Consider the following 17307-nt stretch of genomic DNA (forward strand, 5'->3'; position numbering starts at 1 on the left):
TTTTTTCGGGCTGAAGATACCATAGGCAGACTGAACTAGATACAGCAATTTCAAACACATTGTTGTCATTTGTTCAGGCATTTAAAAATAGTTCACACGACCCAGACCACTCTCAATTGCTCATTTGAAGGGGAGCAGTCGAGCAGCAGTACCAATGCAGGTTCCAAATGTTGGGTAGTGAGAGAGCGTGAATGACACTTATAAATGGGTAGGTACACATATAAATTATGCCTTCCGAGTTATTTTTACATATGACACTAGCATACGACAGGGGAAAAAAGCCGGCTATGCTGGTTGACGTCCGAAGCTGGTAGAATTCTGAATTTGGCAATAAATGGTGCATATCAAAGAAACTCATGAAAATGAAAAGTTGTCTGGCCTTCTGAGCTTAGTTGTTTCATTTTATTCCAATACATCATACTGTCTAACACTTGCTTGTACAGTATATAGAGCCCAAGGCCAAAAAATGTACGATGACAAGCAGGAAAAAAAACATAAGAACACCTTTGGTCAGGGTTCTTAGAAAGATTAGAGTTGCTGTGGCTTTTTTTTCCAGTGCATTCCAATCTCTATAACATTTATGGGTAGAGCAGAAGACCTAATGGTCATTATTCTTCTGCACTTGATTGGAGGTTGGCATTTTAAAGGTATCTTTCATTCATAATATCTATGTGTATTTATGTATTTTTACAAATACTAGACAGTTCATTGGTGACACAGCAGAATAATGTACTGATATTAATTTTAAGATTCTGGGCTACAGAATTATAACTGGACTTTTTAAAGCTTTTGGCTAAAATGTATATTATAAAGGCTGCTACATGCCTTTATTTCTGTTGGTTTCCATAAGTTCCTTGAGATATTTTTCTTTCAAGACAATATTTTAATGGTAAAGTCTCAGTCTCAAAAATTACCACTCTGAAAAGGTGGTAAGAATCTTGCTTTTTCACACTAGAATTTGAAATTTAAAGTTAAATTTTTTAAATGTGCTATCCTTGCAAAATTTTTGTGAAAAGAAAACTTTAACATAAGGATTCCAAATCTAGATTTAAACTATAACATAGACTCTCAGATGCCCTCAGAAGCTTTCATTATGTCTCCTAGATGCAATATGTTCTTAAAATCTTTTCTGAGAAGAAAATGTGTGCTTCCAGGATCATTAGGATAATTAACCTAAATTTGAGAAAAACACTATTATTCTCTGTCACCTGATACTGCCTATGCTGAGACCTGTTGTGTTTTTTTTGAAGAAAAAATATATTTCACTGGAATGACACAGATACAAGATTGCAATACAAATTAAATTGAATTCCCTTAAATAAACTCACAGGAAGTCTGTTTCACAATACCTCATTTTCATTAACTTTAGTGGAAGTGGTTTTCCAGAGTTAACATCTCAGACAATAATCTATAACATCTCTAAGACCATTGAATATGCATGATTTATTTTATAAGCCTGTCACATCACAGATTTACCAAAGCTCAGTAAAAATATATATATGTGTGTGTGTGTGAATATATATATATTTTCAACCAGTCACAAGAATTAGAAATTAGCCCCTTATCAGTACTTGGCAACTTTTCTGCTCAAAATTAGCTGTCAAACACTACTCAAGTATTGGTTCTTTCTCTTGGTCAAAGAGTTTTTCGGGATAAAGTTCTTAAAGTACATCAGACAGGCATATAATGAGATCTTGAGTAAAGGACGCATTGTGAAGACAGCCGTTTATAAAGAATCCACTCTCTTTCAGAATTCCACGTCTTATTTTGGGGAACATATTTTTTCACAAGACTCCAGGAACTAAACAACATAGAAAGTTCAAGTGTTGAGTTTACCAGGTTATTTGCCATTTCTTGCCTCCCAAGTTCAAGGCCAGTGATAGTCACTAGGGTACATTTTCTGTGAACTGAAAATCCCTAGACAGGAAGTACATTTATCATAATAATTTCCTAGAATCATTTAGCTCCCTGTGCCCATTAAATGTACATTTGAGTATGACAGAGTTTCAGAGAAAACAATGAAACAATCACCATGATAGCTGAAATATGGCTTCATAGGAAACAGGGCTACATTTAATTAGCTTCGATGGTTTATGCGTCTTTTCTGTTCTTGTTACAGTTCATCTCACTGGCATGGACTCAAAAGCCAATCTTCCAATTTAAGTTACTACTAAAATTTACAAACTTGACGTGAAGATTACATTGTATTTACAAAGAACTTGGCACTTACAGAATAAATTATTGACTTTTCTTTAAATCTAGACCAGGGCACCCATGGTTCAGGCAAATGGGAAAGCCTGATGCCTTCCTATATATTATGCTACATTAACAAGAATAAATAAGTTTCCAGCTGGTAATTCATCCACAGCACTGGCCCTGGTGCTGAAAACATGTACCTTCCATTTCTAATCCACGGAGAGGGCAGAGAAGCTATCAGTCCAGAGAGAGCAAAGGTTGCATGTTTTCCTCCTCATTTTTATCCATGCGTTTTAGCACTGTAGGATCCACAACTGATTGGGATCTGGAAATAATAAAGCCAATGTCAGCGTGTTACTGCCAAACAATCACATTCTCTTCTATCTTTTCTCCTTTATTACTTCTCTCTTGGATGTGGATTAACTTCTACATCAAGGGATTTATGAACTGAGAATCTGCACATTGAGAGAGACGCACACTTATGGTGATTGTTTACGAAGAAGCAACCCCCTCTGGCCTCTAAATACAATAGTGCACAACAGAGGATTCTAAACACATAATAACAGGCTTAAGCTCTCATCTTTACAATCAAGAAGAGCCTTTTCTTTGAGACTGAGAACTTTTAGTACAGGACTGACATATTCCAAGAGGACATCACTAAAAGGGGAAATTATTATGGTGAATTTACCATTATAAGAAATGAAGTAGAAATAATAGGAGCCTTGATTTCTGGCTTAAAGGGCTCTATGAAAAAACTTCAACAGGAATGTGCATTTTAACCATCTTTTTTTTTAATGTATAATGAGCACATTAGGAGAAGATATTTCAATATGAGTTTTGTTAAATTTTCCACTAGAACATCTGAATAAAATCAGTCTTATTCTTGGAAATCTATGAAATGGTTTAAAACTTTAGAAGCCTCTCTTGTTTAGGCAGCAGTACTTTACTATTAGAGAAACAAATAATGTGAAAACCCTTACATATGCTTTTGATAGCAGGTGGGAATTACATCTCAATTCATCACCAGGAAACACGAAACTGAGAAGGAGGAAAGTCAATGAAACGTGCTACTGTGGTGGCAGGAAGCTGCCATCTTAATGGCTACGGCATTAAAGAAGCAGCCGTCCTTTTAAATTTCTCTTCCTTAATGAATTTTTCCCCTGCTGCTGCATTCCAGCCATTTGGCTATTGCTGAGACAATATGCGTCTTAGTAGACCTCATTAACTTTCAAAAAGGAAGACTATAAGTGAAAATACAACCACACATGCTAATGAAAATGAACAGCAATGGAAGGAATTATCAAAGCAAAAATAATTACAAGATTAACTGATAAATTGACTCTTTCATTGAAGTAAACTTAAATTCATTTCTAAAGAGAGAATGAAGAGGAAGGTGAGAACAGTTGTATCAGGAGGTTTATTTTCTAAGTCATTTTTACTGTTTTATCTCAATAATAGGTATTAGATGCATAAATCAGAATGGAGACTAACCACAGTTGAATATGGTGTGTGTGCGTGTGTGTGTGTGTGTGTGCGTGTGTCTGTGCAGGAGAGAGAGAAAGAAAGAGGGAAAGGAGCAATGATAATTTATCTTAGAACACAGTACATGAATAAAATATACTTTAACACAATTGACAATTGCACAAAACACTTAATAATTAGACCTGTAACATTCTTTTTCTTAGACTCAAATACAATAATTGGTTCCCCAAGATGAATCCATGCTAAAATATGCAGAGGTTCATTTAATGTCCTGCACTAGAGGGTTAACCTGATACTAGCGCCCACTGGACTCTAAGTTCCATAAGCAGGGACTTTATCAGTGTCTCTCCTTGCGACAGACACGATGTGTGTCACAGAGTCTGTTACACAGTAGGATTTCAATGTCTTAATTCTTATCCAATAAATACTTTCCAAACTGAAAGAAGCTGGATGTCACGCATTCAAACTGGAGAGTGATGAAGATAAAGCAATTTACCCCGTGAAGAAAAGAATTCTTTACAGAAAAGTTATTTTAAAATCTCACAAAGTATACAAATGTTGAGGTACATCCTAATAATATTAAGTACACGCTAAAGCTCTTCAGACAGCATAGAGTCTACACATTTAGCATTTGCCATAATGTTCTATTAAAACACACATTGTACACACACACACACACACACACACATCTTATATATTGTTACTTTCCTTAACTACTTCCGTGGTTCAGATGGTAAAGCATCTGCCTGCAGTGCGGGAGACCTGGGTTCAATCCCTGGGTCAGGAGGATCCCCTGGAGAAGGCAATGGCAACCCACTCCAGACTCTTGTCTGGAAAACCCCGTAGATGGAGGAGCCTGATAGGCTACAGTCCATGGGGTCGCAAAGAGTCAGACACGACTGAGTGACTTCACTTTCTTTCTTTCTTTCTTTCATGGCAATTTTAATAAAATATTTTAAATTGTAGTGCACTATTCAATCTGGGATTAAGTTTCTAGTTTGTTTTTATCATGCGCTACAGATGTTAAACTTGTCCGATTATAAACGCTGCTGGCTCCATATGCAGAGAAATTCCTCAATAAAGTAAGACAGAAAGAAACAATTTCTGATTAAGACTTTTTTGGTATTTAAGTGTCCCAAGTATACTGTTGTTTTAGTCTAGACTTTCTTTTTGCCCTCTTGTACAAAACAACAGGGTTATTTGTGCATGATTGGTTACTGAACTGGTCTTTTTCAACTACAATAAAGGAAGCTATCTGTCATTAACTCATGGTACATCTTAGTCTCCAGGCTCTGCTGTCTTTCAATGAATAACTTCTTCCCATGAAAACCTGTAGTTTAACTTTAATTATCCAGGTATCATTTATTCATTTATTATGCATTTACAATATTGTGCTATACTTTAGTGTTTGAAAGACTAGATTTTGGACAGAAATGGATTCCAATTCCACATCCTGTGATTTACTAGTTCCATGACCAAATGGAGGCTATTTGAATGTCCTAAGATTTTGTTCCCTTACCTGTGAAATGGGGAAAATAACATCTACATCATACAGATGTACTAAGGATCAAGTGCACTCAATAACGCATGCATAATCCCCAGCATTAATTCTGGCAAATAGCATATGGTAGCAGTTAGAGAAATGACTTACAGAATACTGCTGCCTGTGTTCCAATATTAGCATTGTAGCTTTGTAGCTATGGAACATGTAGAAGTTACTTACCTTCTCTGTATCTGGGTTTCCTCATCAATAAAATGGATACAGTATCACCTTATTAGTTGTTTAGAAAAGCAAAGGAGTTGATATATACAAAACATTAGATAGGATTTGACAGGTAGTAGAAATGGTATGGACCTAACAGAAGCAGAAGATATTAAGAAGAGATGGCAAGAATATACAGAAGAACTGTACAAAAAAGATCTTCATGACCCAGATAATCACGATGGTGTGATCATTCACCTAGAGCCAGACATCCTGGAATGTGAAGTCAAGTGGGCCTTAGAAAGCATCACTACGAACAAAGCTAGTGGAGGTGATGGAATTCCAGTTGAACTATTCCAAATCCTGAAAGATGATGCTGTCAAAGTGCTGCACTCAATATGCCAGCAAATTTGGAAAATTCAGCAGTGGCCCCAGGACTGGAAAAGGTCAGTTTTCATTCCAATCCAAAGAAAGGCAATGCCAAAGAATGCTCAAACTACTGCACAATTGCACTCATCTCACACGCTAGTAAAGTAATGCTCAAAATTCTCCAAGCCAGGCTTCAGCAATATGTGAACCGTGAACTTCCTGATGTTCAAGCTGGTTTTAGAAAAGGCAGAGGAACCAGAGATCAAATTGCCAACATCCACTGGATCATCGAAAAAGCAAGAGAGTTCCAGAAAAACATCTATTTCTGCTTTATTGACTATACCAAAGCCTTTGACTGTGTAGATCACAATAAACTGTGGAAAATTCTGAAAGAGATGGGAATACCAGACCACCTGATCTGCCTCTTGAGAAATTTGTATGCAGGTAAGGAAGCAACAGTTAGAACTGGACATGGAACAACAGACTGGTTCCAAATAGGAAAAGGAGTTCGTCAAGGCTGTGTATTGTCACCCTGTTTATTTAACTTAAATGCAGAGGACATCATGAGAAACACTGGACTGGAAGAAACACAAGCTGGAATCAAGACTGCCGGAAGAAATATCAATCACCTCAGATATGCAGATGACACCGCCCTTATGGCAGAAAGTGAAGAGGAACTCAAAAGCCTCTTGATGAAAGTGAAAGTGGAGAGTGAAAAAGTTGGCTTAAAGCTCAACATTCAGAAAACGAAGATCATGGCATCTGTCCCACCACTTCATGGGAAATAGATGGGGAAACAGTGGAAACAGTGTCAGACTTTATTTTTCTGGGCTCCAAAATCACTACAGATGGTGACTGCAGCCATGAAATTAAAAGACGCTTACTCCTTGGAAGGAAAGTTATGACCAACCTAGATAGCATATTCAAAAGCAGAGACATTACTTTGCCAACAAAGGTCTGTCTAGTCAAGGCTATGGTTTTTCCTGTGGTCATGTATGGATGTGAGAGTTGGACTGTGAAGAAGGCTGAGTGCCAAAGAATTGATGCTTTTGAACTGTGGTGTTGGAGAAGACTCTTGAGAGTCCCTGGGACTGCAAGGAGATCCAACCAGTCCATTCTGAAGGAGATCAGCCCTGGGATTTCTTTGGAAGGAATGATGCTAAAGCTGAAACTCCAGTACTTTGGCCACCTCATGTGAAGAGTTGATTCATTGGAAAAGACCCTGATGCTGGGAGGGACTGGGGACAGGAGGAGAAGGGGACGACAGAGGATGAGATGGCTGGATGGCATCACTGACTTGATAGACGTGAGTCTAAGTGAACTCCGGGAGTTGGTGATGGACAGGGAGGCCTGGCGTGCTGCGATTTGTGGGGTCGCAAAGAGTTGGACACGACTGAGTGACTGATCTGATCTGATCTGATCTGAACTATGATGCTGAATATTATTTAATAAAGTGGAAGCACATATTACCCATAATCTAATGAGCTTTGTATTCTTTCACTTGATTATGCTATCTCTTCACAAATTTTCACAGAACATAATCTTCTTCCTATCATGCTCAGCCACACAGTCGTGTCCAACTCTTTGAGGCCCCATGGACTGTAGCCCACCAGGCTGCTCTGTCCATGGGATTTTACAGGTGAGAATACTGCAGTGGCTTGCCTCTTCTTCCTATACAAGAAGCTGAATTCACCCAAAGGAATAGTTACCTACAACTCATTTGTGAAGCAATGACTTTTCCCCCTCTCAATCTAAAAATGATATAAAACTGGAAAAGACAATGAAGGAAAGGTGGAATCTAGAAACGATTTTCTCCCATCCTTGATGGGGAACTGCTATTCCCTGCCAGAGAGAAGATAAAAATCATGTGAAACAACTCTCTTGATTTCATTCTTCAACAGTTTTCAAATAGAACCATATAACCTTCACAGGATGCAAAACCTATACCAAACAAAGGGTGTCTGAAATTCCAATCGGCCCAAGTTAGAAGCAAGAAACTCGGGGCTGGGGAAGTCATCATGCTATGAGCCACGTCTGCAGGGGACAAAATGGCCTAATTAATTGGAAAAGAGAAGCAGGATCCAAAAAGACTTCAAAAGGTGGATTGCAGGAACCAAATATAACAAGATGATGTCAATCAATTAAAATAAATGTGCTGAGAAGAAAGAGCTAAATATAGAAATAGAGAGTTATGAGGATAAAGGTCTAGAAGTAAGGAGACTAGTTTTAAGGGGCTCAGTGTGAGTCAGCAGTGTGCCTTGGCAGCCTGAACGACAGCAACAGTGACGACAACAGTAAACAGAGAAAGCCAATGAGGTCTACGCTGCAGAGCCAGGATTCTGGAATCTCAGCGGAAGCAGTGACAGCATCAGATGTCACCTCTGCCTTTCTAAACACTGCACTTAAAAGGGGCCACTGACAGACAGCAGAGAACTCCTTCATTTGACTGGTACTTCGTGAGCATCCTTTCTGCTCTCTACACACTCTACTCCAGGCACCGAAGATTCAGAAGAGAACAGGATAGACAAAGCCACTGAAGTCTCCCTGAAGCTTACATGGCAGGATGAAAGGGATAAATAATTAAAGCAAATCAATAATTTCACAGGCTAATAATGAGCTATAAAGAAAATAAAGGAGATGATTGATTGGAAGTGGCTAGAAGGCAGAGTAGAGCTTATTAAGACCTGGTGACTAACCAAAAGACCTTCTGGAGGAGGTGACCTTTGATTGGGGCCAGCCATTGGAAGATAGAGGAAAAGGACATTCCAACCAGAGGCTGAAGGAGAATAAAGAAAACTGCTGTGAAAGGTGGAGAGAAAAGGGAGATAAACTTGGAGGAAAGAGGTAGGCAGAGTCAGATTATGTAGCATATTATAAGTCACAATATGAAATTGATTGTATGCCTTGTATAATTACCAGTCATTAAAAATTCAAAGCAGAGAAGTGAAACAACCTGATTTACACTTTAAAAACATTATATTGATTGACACGTGGATAATAAATGGAGAAGGATAAGGGTAGAAGCAAAGACAGCAGGTAAGAAATTCTGGAGGAAGTGCAGGTGATGAGGATACAGCTAAGGATGCAGAAGATATGAAAGAAGTGTGCTCAGAGGAAGGCACCGCCCTAGTTAACAAGTCACAGAAGGAGGGGCTGAAGGAAATAAGCATCACTAGCTGGCAAGGGAAAAAACTGAGGACACCTATGAGAGCTGTCTCTGAATCCTCCTATAGCTCAGTTCTAGAGTGAGGGCACTCTGTGTCACGCTGTCACAGAAGAGCAGAAAAGAGTTATATCCACAAAGTGAAAGACTCTGTACCTCATAGACTGGAATCCTGTTCCATTACATATAGACTATGTGACTTTGGGGATACAAATATCTGTGTAATAGGGTTGCTATGAAACTTAAATGAATTTTACCCAAAAAAAAGTACCTGGTAAGCGCTTAACTCAGGGCTTCCCTGGTGGCTCAGCTGATAAAGAATCTGCCTGCAATGCAGGAGACCCTGGTTCAATTTCTGGGTTGGGAAGTTCCCCCAGACAAGGGACAGGCTACCCACTCCAGCCTTCTTGGGCCTCCCTGGTGGCTCATATGGTAAAGAATCCACCTACAATGCAGGAGACCTGGGTTCAATCCCTGGATTGGGAAGATTCCCCTGGAGGACGGCATGACAACCTACTCCCATATTCTTGCCTGGAGAATTCCCATGAACAGAGGAACCTGAAGGGCTACAGTCAATGGGGTCGCAAAGAGTCAGACACGACTGAGCAACTAAGCACAGCACACAAGGGCCTAATTCACGAGAAAAGTGAAAGTGAAGTCCTCAGTCGTGTTCGACTCTTGGCGACCCCATGGACTGCAGCCTACCAGGCTCCCCCGTCCCTGGGATTCTCCAAGCAAGAACACTGGAGTGGGTTGCCATTTCCTTCTCCAATGCATAAAAGTGAAAAGTGAAAGTGAAGGTCGCTCAGTCGTGTCCGACTTCTAGTGACCCCATGGACTGAAGCCTACCAGGCTCCTCCGTCCATGGGATTTTCCAGGCAAGAGTATTGCAGTGGGTTGCCATTGCAGTTGGTAATAAATGATAGATTGTAATAATTATCATTATTAGGATTTTTATTTTTATCAGAAGGAACCTATTCTTAGGCAATGGCTTTTAACCATTTTTGTCTTAGAAAACTTTGAGAATGTGATGAAATATGCCTTCTCTCCAGAAAAAAAAAAAAATGCACTATACACACAAACACACACATGTATATGTGTGTGTATATGTTGGCACTCAGTTGTGTCTGGCTATTTGTGACCCCATGGACTGCAGCCCACCAGGCTCCTCTGTCCTTGGAATTCTCCAGGCAAGAATACTGGAGTGGGCTGCCATTCCCTTCTCCAGGTGTCCAGCACTGTAGACAGAATCTCTACCCTCTTAGCCACCAGGGAAATATATATATATATATATATATATATATATATATATATATAAAATCTATATATATTATATACACCAATATATATACACCCACACATATACCCACACAGTTTTGAACACAACTTTAGCACTTAACAGACTCTTTTGAGAGCCCATCAATGAACCCTTTTAGCAGAGCATAAAACTCAAATTAGGAAGACTTGTTTTAAAGGGAAATGAGTTGAGAAGCCCAAACTTCATTTAAACATAATCTTGTCGATTAATGCAGAAATTAAAGCTGGAGATGTCACTAACTTTCCCATTTTGTCCAAGTTGTTGTGGAGCAATCTGGGAGAGAAAGGCATCCACATACACACACCACACACACACACACACACACACACCACACACACACACTAGCATCAGTAACAGCAACAAATAAAAGAGGTCAGTCTAAAATAACAGGGTTGTCACTGCATGAGTCAGTGGTAACTGAAAGACCACAAAATTGTCATCAGAGAAGGATGTAAGACATTGTTGGGGATGACATGTAAGATGCTCTTGGGTCCTCCATGAACTAGGTGAAGAAAAATTGTAGGAGCTGTGGTTCCTAAGTTTCCAGGACAGGAAATCAACCAAGAAATAATATTTGTTACCATTATCCAAATGAAGCCTGGGCTGGTACAGCCTAGGGTAGCATGAGAATTAGAAGTCTTCTGGTTTGCTACAGAATTCGAACACAGTGTCAGTTCTGTATTTGCATGTGTCTAGCAACTCCTCTGCCCTCAATCACCAGTAGACTATGGCAAGACATATGTTTTATACACACTGAATCCAAAACATTTAGGAAAGCTTCTATTACAGAGCATGTGTTGAATAAATACACATTGATTGAGAGAAAACAGGCCTAATAACACCGTAAGAGTCAAAGCAGAAAATTAGATATTCTCAAGAATGAATTCTGTAAAGATTAAAGCCGCAGGGAAACAGAAGGTTTTGCTCCAGGAATGGCTAGATAGAAATGTTTAAAGAGAAACCTGGCTGCTGCTGCTGCTGCTGCTGCTGCGTCGCTTCAGTCGTGTCCAACTCTGTGTGACCCCATAGACAGCAGCCCACTAGGCTCCTCTGTCCCTGGGATTCTCCAGGCAAGAATACTGGAGTGGGTTGCCATTTCCTTCTCCAATGCATGAAAGTGGAAAGTGAAAGTGAAGTTGCTCAGTTGTGCCCGACTCTTAGCGACCCCATGGACTGCAGCCTACCAGGCTCCTCCGATCATGGGATTTTCCAGGCAAGAGTACTGGAGTGGGGTGCCATTGCCTTCTCCGAGAAACCTGGCACAGATACTGAAAAAGGAACAGAAGCTTTGAATGATAATGTTTGAAGTGTGTGTGTATGCATGTGCTTGCTGTGGATCCCTTTCTTCAAATGAAATCTTACACAGAAGTCCAAAAAATTGGTTAGACCATCAGTCTCACGACAGTGGAGACGCTGTCCCCACGCCACCCCACTTGCCCTGAGGCACTCAACAAGAACCTTAAAATACAGTTTGAAAAGCCACTGGATTGGGTGACTTCTAAGGGGCCAGCTAGACTCTGTGAATCTGGAGCAGAACTCTGAGTTGAGGTTACCTTGAATGACTTTATCTTTGACTCAAAACTCCTAGACATCCAAACACAGGAGCATGAAAGGCTTCAAAATCCCACCAAGTATCTACTTTAGAAAAATATAAAATCTGGAGTTGTATGAAGCGTCCCCACCCTGGCCCAGCCCACTTCCCAGGTACCCGCAGCTTACCTCTTCATGGACTTGGGGGACAGTTCCTTCTCTACCTCCTTGACAGGCATGCTGTAGGAGTCCACACTGTACTCGCTGTCATCATCATACTCGTGGTCCAGCAGTGTTCTTGCCCAGGTTCCCATGTCGTAAGGGGGGAGCATTCCTCCAAACTCGGAGGGCAGAATCTCAGGGTGAATTAGTTGGTGTAGGCTGTTCAGGTTGTTACCATGCAAAAATATCTACAGACAAGAAGAGGGTGGGGTAAACCCACAGAGGAGAATGAATGCCATGTGGACGCCAGGGGTTGGGGTAGGATAGGAGGAGGGACTGAGGATATAAAGAGCCAGAACAAGAGTTTTCCATGTCTGTTAGCATATTTAAGCCTCTCTTTTACTCTGTGAAACAGGCAGGCTGGTATCATAATCTTAATATTTCATATAAAAATCCTGAGGCTCAGGGACTTTAAGTAGCTTCTAGAAGGTCAGATCGTTTTTAAAGAATTGGAACTGAAAATTTAGTGTCCTGCTTCATAGCTGGGAACATGAGCAGAATCTAATGTGCCTACTTCGATCTGCACATTATCCTGGTGTTAGTTGTGCAAAGCTGATGATGTGCATAATGAACGCTATTAAAACAGACTTTTCTCATGAGGGACTCATCAACTGCTGAGCCCATTCAAGTTACTGAACCCCAAAGCTGTCACCAGTATGGCTTTGTCATTATCATCAATAAAAATAAGAATACTGTAATCACTAAATTACTGCTTTATAATGTAAAGTATGTGATGTAAATAAAAGTAGATTAGCATCATCACAATGAAAGGTTGACTGAAGAGTCACATCCCAAAGGAGTTATGTCCTGTAATGTTGCCAGCATCTTCTCTGCTACAGATTTCCATGCTTATCATTCAAATCGTAAATGGAAAGAGTTGAAACTGTAAAGCTGTGTGTATATGTTAATCATTGTTATTACTGTCTACACAGAGCTTTTTGTTAAATTGGAGGATCACTTCAGCTACATAGTCAAGATTTGTTTCTCCCTAAACAGCTACCTCTTTTCTCTTTTATATTAATCTCAAAACTGCAGATCAGTCTTCTCTAATAAAGTACTACTGTCATCTTATATAGATTTATATGTTTATTTAAAGATTATAGCTTATAAGTGGCTTAGAAATAATCTCATATTTTAGGTTCAAGATGAAAGAGCTAAGACATTCATCTTGCTTTCCATACTTTTAGAATCCACTTAAGTAAATATTTTGGAAAACAAAGACTGTGTGTGCATGTGCTTAGTTTCTCAGTCACGTCCAGCTCTGCGACCGCATGGACTGTAGCCCGCCAGGCTCCTCTGTCCGTGGAGATTCTCCAGGCAAGAATACTGGAGTGGGTTGCCATGCCCTTCTCCAGGGGATCTTCCCAACCCAGGGATTAAACCGAGGTCTCCCACACTGCAGGCAGATTCTTTACCATCTGAGCCACCAGGGAAGCCCAAAGAAAGCCAAAGAAAGACTAGTCTATATCAAATAAAATGAGAAGACTGGGAGTCACCAATCAACAAGTAATACTAATAAATTATGGAAGAATATAAAAGCACGTGAGAGCAGGTACTGGCCAAAATGATCACAGCAAGTGGCTGGTGGAATACATAATACTACAGAGGTGGAAGATACTTTCTGACCCAAGTTAAATCAGGTTATTTGCAAATTCTCCACCTTCCCACTCCTTTTACAGAACACAACAGCCTAGGAAAATATACCCACCCCTATAATTTTCCTGGGAATATGAAATTCTAGTGCCTGAAATCCCTACTTTATTAGGTATACAACCTTTCTTTCATCAGACATGTTGCTTCACATCAGAAACCTTCTCTTTCAAGTCATGCAAGAGTTATGGTGATAAATCCATAGACAAGTAAATGCAATTCACACTACTTCTTCTCTTTTTTGCCAACACCCTGTTACCGCCTCCCTCAACATCGCTCTCAGCTTTGGCCTTGTTTCCTCTTTCCCAGAAAAAAAACAGGGCAACCAGATGAGATCCACCCACTAGCATCTGTGTCCATATGCTTCGCCTTTGCTCCCAGCACAATGGAAGAATCCAGTCTACAAAGGCCAACGCCTCCACCTGTGCACTAGAATCCACCCCTCTTCCACTCAGCTATATTTCCCAAGCAATTATCTCTTGTCTCTCTCACATCATCAGATTTCCTCTTTGTTCTGTACGTTTTCCATCAAAGAACATACATTCTAGCTCTACGCTTGCCTCCCCCCCATACAGATGCATTAAACCTATCTTGACCCTACTTCTATTTCCAGTTATTATCCTATTTTCTCCTTCTTCTTACTGCAAAACTCAACAAAGGAATTATCTGTATTCATTGCCCAAGTACATTTGTCCCATTGTCCCTGAATCCAATCCAAATAGGTTTGCCTCCCACCACTACACGGAAATAGCTCTTGTCAAGATCCTTCTCGCTGCTAAATTCAGTGTCCAATAATTCTCTATCCTTATTTTTCTTAAACTCTCAGCAGCACTGGGTAGAGTAGATGATTCTCCTCAATGAAAACACTTTCTCCCAGGATCTCTTGGTTTCCTACTATCTGATAGATGCCTCCTTCAGTCCCTTTTGCTGGTTATTCCACTTCTGTAATATCTTAACATCAGAGAGCTTCAGGCTTCAGTTCTTGGATTTATTATCTTCTCTAACTGCACTCAGGTAATTTGGAAATAAACCCCAAATATTCGTTGGAAGGACTGATGCTGAACCTGAAGCTCCAATACTTTGGCCACCTGATTCAAAGAGCCGACTCATTGGAAAAGACCCTGATGCTGGGAAAGATTGAGGGCAGGAGGAGAAGGGGACAACAGAGGATGAGATGGTTGGATGGCATCACTGACTCAATGGACATCAGTTTGAGCAAACTCTGGGAAAATGAAGGACAGGGAAGGCTCATGTGCTGCCGTTCATGGGGTCACAAAGAGTCGGACACAACTTTGTGACTGAACAAATACAAGGTTTAAATATCGTCCATACACTAAGACCTGGTGGCTCAGATGGTTAAGCGACTGTCTACAATGTGGGAGACCCGGGTTCGATCCCTGGGTGGGGAAGTTCCCTGGAGAAGGAAATGGCAATCCACTCCAGTACTATTGCCTGGAAAATTCCATAGAGGGAGGAGCCTGGTAAGCTACAGTCTATGGGGTCGCAAAGAGTCAGACACGACTGAGCGATCTTCACCATATACACTGAAAATGTGTATCCTGAATCCAGACCTCTCTTTTGAACTCCATATTACTATTTTTACTCTCTGTGTCACACCTCCACTTAAATGATCAATGGGCATCTCAAACATGTCATATCCAGAACGGAACTTATAACTTTCTCCCCTAAATCAGATTCTCCCTATTTTCAAGGTCAGCTAATGGTACAAATATGCTTCTAGTTACTCAGGCCAAAACCTTTGACTCATCTTTTACTTCTCTCATAATCTAAGTTGTCAGTAAATTCTTTCGGTACTACCTCCAAAATCTATCCTGAATTCAAACATCTGAACAACTCTGCTGCTACAACCCTAACTCAACTCCTATCATCCTTTCCACTGTGTTACTGAACTAGCCTCCTAACTGCTCTCCCCACTTCCACTCTTGCCACCAGGACGCTACTCTCAACACAGCAGCCAAAGGACCATGTCAAAACTTGAATCAGTCAGATAATATTATTCTGCTCACAATCCCCCACTGGCTTCTCCTTTCTTCTTGCTCCAATCCTTTAAGATCCTCTACGAACGCCTTCAGTGAACACATCTCCTGCAACTCATCTGCTGGAGCACCCACGCACACATTTGTCTCATCGTTTATTGAAGTTTTACTACATTCTCCCTCTTACATATTTTTCTTCCTCCATTTTACTCAAGAAGTCTGGTTCTTAGGGGCTCTTTTGCCTCAGATTGCCTTACAATTATACTTAGGCTGAATTTTTAAATTAAAAATTAAAAAAAAAATTTTTTTCCTAAACTGTGCCATTAAAGAGATTATGGTAGGAGACCATAATTATAGGAAGAGGAGGGTAAAATATTTTTAAGAATTAGCAAGGAGTAGATGAGAAAGTCCGTGATACTGAGGAAGCAGTAGAAGCTTGTGACAACTAGTAGGAAAATCAGTTTCCTGTCAGCTCCTGGGGTGTGGCAGGACCACATCTATGGACCAGCTAAAAAGTTCACTGGGATAGTGGATTGAAACCTAGGCATTGGACTCTAACATCAACAAAGATGCTTGGGTCCAAAAAGAGACCTTCATTCAAGGAACTAATACTAGCTTGAATAGTGAAGATGTCAAAAGTGGCCATGATAGATTATAAGTTAGGCTGTACATGAAATATTCCAGACATTGGTGAAATTTTGAGAAGGGATCTCTGTAACACTTAAGGTTGACATTCCCATCAACCCAGCATGTTGGAAACTCAAAGTCTGCTTTAATTTAAGAAAATGAAGAACTAAATGGCCATTTGTGAAAGATGATTCACAACTTTTCTTTAGGTTTTCTTTTACCAGCTTTTCAGAACATAGATGTATAGCATTTGCGTTATAAGGTGCTTGAGTAATACTGTAAGGCTGAATCACTTGGGATTCCAGGAAGGAAATATAGCAATAGCATTGTATTGTGTATTGATTATATAAGCAGAAGTTAAGGGTGTTTTAATTTATAATTATTTTCTCATATAAAAATTCCCAAATCGTGTAGTTGTAATTAAAATGGTAAAATTCAAATACCTCCCTTCCATCTAGAATAGTGCCAGCACTGTCTTTTTTAAGGCATTGTCAAAATCATCAAATTCCACCAAATAACTCCCAAACCTAGAGCTTTCCTTGTTTTATAGATCTGACACTCTTCAGTTTTTTCAACAGAGCAGAATCATGTCAAAATAATGTCACAACAAGTCACCCCTGAACTCAGTCTTTCAAATGCTACTCATTTCACTCTGACTGAAAGCCCAGATCTGATGGCAGTGTGCAAGGCCCTCCAAGAGCTGGCACACCATGTTCCCACCCATCCAATGCACTACTATCCTCTCCAATAGCTCATCTGGCTCCAACTTTTCTGACCTCTTTGCCTGTGTGCTAACTCACTTCAGTCGTGTCCAACTCTTTGGACTCTATGGACTGTAGCCCACCAGGGTCCTCTGTCCATGGGATTCTCCAGGCAAGAATACTGGAGTGGGTTGACATGCCTTCCTCCAGGGGATCTTCCTGGCCCAGGGATTGAACTTGTGTCTCTTATGTCTCCTGCGTTGGTAGGTGGGTTCTTTACCACTAGTGCCACCTGGGAAGGCCTCCTTGCTATTTGTCGAATATTCCAGGCTTGTTTCTACCCAAGAACC

General features: G+C 40.3%; 1 protein-coding gene across 2 annotated transcripts in view; it reads right to left on the bottom strand.

Annotated features, from left to right (window-relative positions):
- Positions 1 to 1422: 1422 nt before the first annotated feature.
- Positions 1423 to 17307, bottom strand: part of CLVS2 (clavesin 2) — a 79216-nt gene continuing 63331 nt past the window's right edge. For both annotated transcript variants that reach the window (XM_086317085.1, XM_086317086.1), the window contains 2 exons: positions 11950 to 12170; positions 1423 to 2521 (listed from right to left, as the gene is read on the bottom strand). In XM_086317085.1, coding sequence (XP_086173211.1) covers positions 2434 to 2521; positions 11950 to 12170 — 309 coding nt within the window. In that variant the 3' untranslated portion in view covers positions 1423 to 2433. The remainder of the gene's footprint in view (positions 2522 to 11949; positions 12171 to 17307) is intronic.

This window comes from Bos grunniens, chromosome 9, assembly GCF_055505025.1.
Source record: "Bos grunniens cultivar Pamir isolate PY7600 chromosome 9, Bosgru_T2T1.0, whole genome shotgun sequence".
NCBI classification, from domain to species: Eukaryota; Metazoa; Chordata; class Mammalia; order Artiodactyla; family Bovidae; genus Bos; species Bos grunniens.